Below are 7,779 nucleotides of genomic sequence, written 5' to 3'. Positions count from 1 at the left end.
CCCAATTTTTTTGGGGGGGGGGGAGGGCGTGTTTTTGTGAGCGATGAGGAACTGAAGTAACGACTTCAAGCGAGCCTCACACAGCCGGCCGGTTTTTGGGTCTACGGTCAACGGGGTTCCGGAGCAAATAGATACAATTCACCAGATTGATAGTCAGTAGCCCGTCCTCTGCCTTATTAAAAGGCTCATAAGTTAAGACATGAACATCCTCGAATTTGGACATCAACCTAACAGGTAGAAGGAACAGGAAGCACCTGTCTATCGGGTTTAACAGGTTGGCGGGTGCCCTATCCAGGCAATAGTCCGTTCTCAGCCTGACAGCTAATGAGAGAATGAGGGCACGTTGTCACATAAGGACAGAAGTCAAAAACAGTATCGTGAACCAGTCCGACTTCCAACAATGGGAACCCGTTTTTGAGTGAATCCAAAATTCGTCGCACACTACCTGACCTCTCAATTGTCTTTGAGTATACCTTATGTACCCTAGATCCGAAGATAAACTTGTTTCCGATGCTAACAATTCATACCGTGAGGTTGCGCATGAAAACATAATTTCCAGAGGAACAACTCACCGTTCAAATTCCGTCAGCCGCGACGAATCGCGAAACCCCTTGGCAAACGGATTGCAATCAATCTTCAGCTTGGTTATCTGTGAAAAGCGGAGAAGAATGTGTTATTTGGTCAGTGTTCCTGTAACACAGGTAGCAGAAAGTGACGTCACGAGCAGCTAGTTCCCTTTCGGCTGCTTCTTGTTAGATTGATGAGATGTTTTGCTTTTCAGGGTGCACGATCTTTGAAAAAACTGGTACAGTTCGATGACCTTGAGAACGAATGCGGGATATAAAGCGGTTGGACAGATCATTACTTTTAGAATGCATACGAGCAACCGGAATAAGTTCATAGTGTATCTGGCTCGATGATAGTATAACAGTACCATATATGTCCATTTAGACCTCGTGGATGCTAAGATTGCTCCACAAACTAGACTTTCTGCTCCTAGACGGTGTACTTGACTATCTGCTCCACTTGCCCTAAAATTTCACAAAGCCACCTCAATTTATCTTCCACTCATCGAAAAGCTTGTATCATACATCCTAACCGAATCAACCCTATTGATCCCATCACAAGATCTAACTATCTAAAGCCGTTGGCAATGTTGAAGAAACGAAACCTGATGGCGACTTACCAGCTGGTTCTGGTACGCAGTCACGGCAATGAATACCGTCTCGGGAAATTCAAAAGTCTCCACATCTTCTGGGTCGAAACTATCCAGTGACTTGATTGAGAGCTTTCCAAAATCATCCATCGAATTGCTCCGAATCAGATGCACTCGGGGTTGGTATTTGTGCATTGAGTTCAGTATGATCTGTGTAAAAATAGGGTGAGCCCCAAGTTATACGCATTCTATACTATAGTGCGTGAAGATTAACAAAGAGTATATGAAAGCACGTTTATCGGACTAATCAAAGGTCAAATCATTCATGCCACATTTTAAGTGAGGTACGGAACATGAAATAAGAGAGCAGACAGAAACCAAAGGAGACCCCAGTAGCGATAGATTGTTTCCTAAGGAAAGCGAGAAGCGTCTTGCTGGCCATCGGCTTGCTGGCTCAGCTGGACAATTTGATTGCGAACAAGCCAACAACTTCAGCTACCAACACTTCCATCTCGAGAAGACTTGTTGCTGTGTACATCATTTCGATCTGTACCGTTAACGTAAGTACACTGCTTGTGGTCTGTACGAGTGCTCTGCACATCTGGTGTTCATCACCGAGCTGCTTCCAAACGACATATCTCCAGTCGTCCTTTTGTTTGCGTTCTCACACCTTCTACTGATCAGGAGGCTGTAAAGAACTATTTTAGCGTAGTAGGGTCATATCTCCGACGGACCTCTTGTCTTTTCTATGGGCTTCAACAGAGTCTCCCCAACACGTCTCCCCTCTTCACGAGCTTTTGTTTAATACCCGCCGTCGGGCGGCCCATGTGATTTTACGTATTATCGTGACTATTGATGGCTGAACACGATATCAGTATCTCTTTGGTCCCGAATTTTCCTACAACCTGGCTTAGCTTGTCTCATAATCCTTGCCTCTGAGACACGTTGCCCCAACATTGTTCAGCAAAGTTGGAACTAAACGTCACGTTTGGTAAACTATCCTATTAAACACGAATAACAAACAACAAAGTGGTGTTGTGAAAACTCGCAGTTGCTTCGAACTTCATTCAACAGAAAGAGTGAAACTAAGCGAAATCATTCGTAAGTTCAATGCGCGGGTCATATGTAGGCCAACAAAACGAATGTCCTGATAAATCGACCACACCTAGAGATGATGATTGAAAATGTGACCAGAATTTGAGATTAACCGATGCTGGAAGAATGCCACTAGATTGCTGAAAGTGTTCCACAAGTGCTTCAGGAAGTACTTCAGAAGTAAGCACAGTTTTCTGACAGAGCAACGGAGGAATTTTTTGCAAGGGAATTCAGTACCGTTATTCTTTAAAATGAAGCTTCTTAAAAGGATGCACGCGTGTCTTGAAGAGGACTTTGGTGAAGTCTTTGCCTCATGGAAACAAATACTCTCCAGAAATGAATAAATATAGTGACAAGTAGAAAGAATGATCGATATGCAAGATAGAAATACCCTATGTTTTTTATGTATACTGATAGTACAACTGTCATGCGAAACGATTGCTTTTGCATACTGTTGTTGCATCATACAAACTCGTCCTTCGATAAGGTGGAATCGAGTTGGGCAAAAACGTGATCAAGGATAAGTACACATCACTATTTGCTGTGACTCTCCGCAGTTGGTCTGCAAGCTGAGAGCCATCAAGCCGGGATTTAGGATGAAGCTGGTTACTGCACCCACACTGGGACTAGCCAACGGTCTATTCATCTGGACCCTCGAAAACTCGGTGAGTGTTACTGAGGTGTGTATTCAACAATTGTCGGACGAGCTCACCAAATTTCACAAGTATGCCTCAGTAAATAGTTGAGCGTGTATCTGAATATCCAAGCCGAACAAACTAGCGTCTAACTAAGAAACAAGGTGGAGCTTGCGGGATGTTGACACCTAATCACTATTTCGTCGAGTGCGCAATCAAAGGAGTCAATATCCAGCGTTCAGGCAAGTATCGCGGAAAGCGGCCGAGATTCGATTCAAACCGTTGGAACTATCAGACACGAGCTATTTTTGTTTTTTGATGTGCAGTGAATTAATCCAATCGCCGGTTTTGGTAGTTTCCTGTCCTACGGTTGAACTCAAGCAAGTCAATTAAGATTTTTCTGAATGGAAGTTATAAGAAGCTCGTAAGGTCCACACGCCATCAAAATGATACATATAGAGAAATTTGGGCACTTGTAAAATTATCTTTGTATTAGTTCTTGACTGCCAGATCTTCGCTGAGATTCACAGGCTGCATACATGAAACGCTTTGAGCTATCTGTGAAAGGAAGAAGGCCTTCGCCGCGGAGTTATTTATTAGAGAATGCCAACTGACCAGTTACAGACTATTGGACAGGGAAGCAAAACTCTCACTTGCATCTTATTTACAAAAACTGAATATCCATCTTCTCCTGAACGCGTCTTCTTGAACTTTCCTGAAGATTCGTTGACTCCAATCATTCCTCGATCAAATCCAAGCAAACGCTACAAAGCGACTCCACAAATTCCGCAAAAGATCTCCCTTTTGAAGAGGCGCAAAGCGAATTTACAAGAACAAAACATACTACTCGCATACCTCCCCACCAGTAGTACCACCATTACATCCGTATCCAGCCGACAAATGGACTCTGCCGTTCTGCCAATGAACCGAGGGTGGGTCACCAGGATTTCATTGCCACTTATGAACCGAACGATGACCTTTATTACATCACCACTAATTATCTTGCGCTGTTCATTGCACCGTGACTTGAAGTGTGTTATATTCACCTGCATTGTTTGATGGTGTATCTAGTTCACACAGCATGGGGACAATACTCAGGTGGATAATCTTGTCTCCCTACGGTGAGACCGTAGTGTGTCTTGAAGTAAATAGGACTTCTAGATGGAAAATTGACTCATATGCATTGGAGTACATGTACCATTATGTTATACAACCTTAAAAACTTTTAAAAAATAATAAAACTAATGGTTTATTGTATCAGTGGCTCTACCAGGCAACAGAATGTTGTTGGATAGAGCGAAGAAGTTACCGATTCGTTACTTGAACTGCCCTGCTCGGAATAGAGCGTGCGCTGGCTATCTGATGACAACACGCTAGCCCTTACGTGAAATGTTTGCACTCGCACCTGCATTCATATATTGATGCATTCGTGGACAGTGATACTGGCGTCAAATATATGGGGGTGTCTCGTTACCATTCGCAGGCAACCGCCATGGAGGTCTCCAACTGGCAATTACCCACGTTAACCGAAATTGTGTACAATAATGTGACATTTAAGAGGTGGGGATAGCTTGATAAGTAAGGCCTGAACTGACTAACGAATATAAGCCCGACACCTCGACCACTCTTGTATCCTAGCGATACCTCATACGTGCTTCCTACGGATAGCATGGCAGGTAGGCACCAGAGGAATTATGCGCCCCGAATACCGCAACTTAGCTCAAGTTGAACCCATTGAATCATGTCGAAATACAACCAAAACGTGCTGTTTTGTTGCTGATACACTGCGGATAGTTGTTAAAAGGGGTCAGTTGGAAAGCGACAAGCCACGTGTAACTTACGTAACCATGTCGATCTAAAGCATTGTTCGTCAGTTTCAGTTTTTCAAATGATACAGTCTGTTTCGCCAGTTGATCCCCAGTGAATGGGGAATCAGGATGAACGTACTGACGCAGATGCATCTCTGGATCCGCTTTACCGGCAACCAGCCAACTCGATCGATGGTAGGCATAACGGTACCGCTTTGTATCCACTGGGATAATGTCCATGGCAACCAGGTACCTTGAATCCGGATCGACACCGGTAAACGAGACGCGGATGACAGGAAACATGCGCCTTTGGGTAGAAAGGGTCCAAAGGGAAAGTTACTTTTCTCGCAATTTTACCACTGAACTAATGGAATATCGGAACAGTGGCAATCTAGTCAGGGAAATGGCGAATGGTCGAAAGCTAAAGAGCCCAATACGGACACCTGGTCAAAGAGTTCATGTCGGTCGCTCGCTTGACCAACGAGAGCGATGTAACTGTTTTTTTTTAATTTTTGTCCGAGATCCTGCATCATAACCTGAATTTCTAGCGAATTCGTTCCGCTTGTTTACTCAACTTGAGAAGATACGGACGAAAACCGAAAGGAAACTGAGTGACCTGTTCACATGACCGTTCAGCACATTGGCCAGGTGATTGTGACATCGCTTGTTTGGATCTACCAAACCAACGAATCTGGTTGGTTGCAGTAGTTACTTTTTCTGATCAAATTATGCTGATTAGAATAAGGTACCACGAAAGCACGTGTTTAAAGTACACCCGAATGAGATAGGATGGCATAAACTACCGAGTGCCGCCTCATCTCTAAAGAACGATGAAATCGCACATGAAGCGAGTTACTCACAAGCCCACAAGAAAAATATTTGTCTTACACTCCTCAAGAACAGAACCTATGTCTGTAAAAAAACGCCTGGTTACATGGCAAATAGGTAGCAAGTGTGGTTCTGGTCTTTTTGGTACGGATTTTAACCATATGCCTCAAAATGTGCTTCGTTGCCCAAAGTAAGAAGACAAGAGAAAGCGGATTGCTTCAGCGTTCGTCAAAATGTCATCTTTTGAGGGATAGTTTCTATGCGGAACGACTGGTACACTAATAAAGTGATTGCGCAGAGCTGCTGCCTAGTCCGCAAAAATTGAGTGTCTCCGAAGAAATCCGCTTCCAATGAAGAGAATATCATCGAGAGTAGTCTTGGAGGTTGAAATGCATAAATTATTGGAAATAAGAAAGTAGCTTTTCAGTGGAAAGGCTTTTGTCCTTCTAGAACTAATTATGTGTGCAAACTAACAAACCTTTGGAAGTCGTTAAGAACGGTGTCACCTCGTCATTTTATGCAACTCCTTTCACCTACCTTCCTGACTTTGTGATGATCATTTCTGTACCGAGCTCATTGAATTTTTCCCACAACTCCCTTGTCTCCAAATGACATTCGACTGAACTCCATGACCTTTGTTTCAGCCGTCTGTTCAACACCATCTGGTTCGGTTGTTTTTTACTCTTCTGTCTATCGATTGGCTGGTTCACTTGATCGGTGCAACGTAATAGGCTTGACTTTGTCCGGTCCCAGTTATGGGTGTTGTCCGACGCATTGTTCCGGCTTTTAGCCTTCGGTGACAATTGTTCACTAGAATGAGATTATCGGACAAATGACGGCGACACATGAGATAACTCAAAATGGCTGTCAAACGACTGAACAGGCGGTGTATTCATAGTGTGTTGTGACGTACAGGCAATTTCACTGTCATCTTTTACTTCGTTCTCAAACTTAAATACCTGGAGTTGATCTAAACCAAGTAGTTAGTGAACTGATAGCTGAACAGTCACTTTAACACTAAACAACTTAGCTGGATTATCCAGTCTAGACAATACTGTTTGGTTGCCTGATGTTTTTTACTCTCATTAATTGCTGGAGCAATCGAGCAAACATTGGTTTTTCAGTGGTCAGCTAACTGGCATTCGAATTAAGAAGGACCTTGTATTAAAGACACTATTAAGAACGCTCGGAACCTATTGAGATCCTAAAACCCCACCAAAAACTCAATAGGAAAGCCAGCAAGAATCCAGGCTAGTCAATTAGTCAATCGATCTTGCAAACGCGGATGAGTGTTCAGGCACGCCACAGAAGCACGACCGAATGTGATCAGCGTTCAGGCATTTCATCGAAGCACGATCGATGTTGATGGGTGTTCAGCAAACGCCTGTCAGACAGCCTGGATCAATGTCAAACAGTCCCCTTTAAATAGTGTGGGGCCTTCGTAACTTTTCCACTCGCACGCACTCGCTTGTTTGGAATAAATCTGTTGTAGGTGAGTTCTTTTCTGACACTAGGCACTAGAGAGGGAACAGCAGTCAGAATTAACAAATACAAACGATACCCTGAGAACTGCTTACCTGGGGATTCCTTCCGAATTGATATACTTGTTTTCTGGCACCAGAGTTGCCGGTTTCGATTGCTTACCCAGGTAGAACGGTAAGCAGGACATGGCGAATGATTGACTTGGTTGAGGTATCGGAGACTCTACATCGAACCGGGACGGATTGCTAAAGTCCTTTGGTAGTTGATTTTCCGGACAAGTTATCTTCTCTTGTATGCTCAGATCTGTTGGATATGATGGTGGTTCATCATTGGTGGCTAAGTGTACGGACAAAGGAACAGAGAGAACATATATTTTTTAAAAATCGAACGGGTGCTTGAATGGTTGCATGCGTAAATACTGAGGTGAGGGGCTAGTGCAACCGGTGGTGGGCTGTCGAACGGTTTTCAACAACTTGTGACAGTGTGGTGGGTTTATACTTACACAACATGTCTTCAGTTACCACAGGAACGCAAAATCTGGGGCGTGCTTACAGAATATAGTGATACTTGGTGAAAATTTTGGCTATGCCACATTACATAAACTTTTTTAGGGTTTTAAATGTAGTCTTTTCGTAGTACTAATGGCCGAACAGGAATATAAAGACTGAGTGGGATACTACAATACATAAACTGCCGAGCATACAATAATTAGCCAAGTTTGAACGATTTAAGAAAGCATTCTTATCCTCTGCGACTTCCAGGAGGGTCGTTGAGT

At 43.5% G+C, this 7,779-nt stretch overlaps 1 protein-coding gene across 1 annotated transcript; it reads right to left on the bottom strand.

Moving 5' to 3' along the window:
* Positions 1 to 573: 573 nt before the first annotated feature.
* T265_12717 (hypothetical protein) lies at positions 574 to 7,340 on the bottom strand (the record flags this gene model as incomplete). The annotated part of the gene is made up of 5 exons (XM_009165067.1): positions 574 to 649; positions 1,187 to 1,366; positions 4,728 to 5,001; positions 6,060 to 6,332; positions 7,100 to 7,340. Coding segments are annotated over 5 exons (1,041 nt in total), but the record flags the coding sequence as incomplete, so codon positions are not given.
* Positions 7,341 to 7,779: the final 439 nt, after the last annotated feature.

The sequence above is a fragment of the Opisthorchis viverrini genome (assembly GCF_000715545.1).
Source record: "Opisthorchis viverrini unplaced genomic scaffold opera_v5_11, whole genome shotgun sequence".
NCBI classification, from domain to species: domain Eukaryota; kingdom Metazoa; phylum Platyhelminthes; class Trematoda; order Opisthorchiida; family Opisthorchiidae; genus Opisthorchis; species Opisthorchis viverrini.
This window is presented reverse-complemented; position numbering and strand designations above follow the sequence as displayed.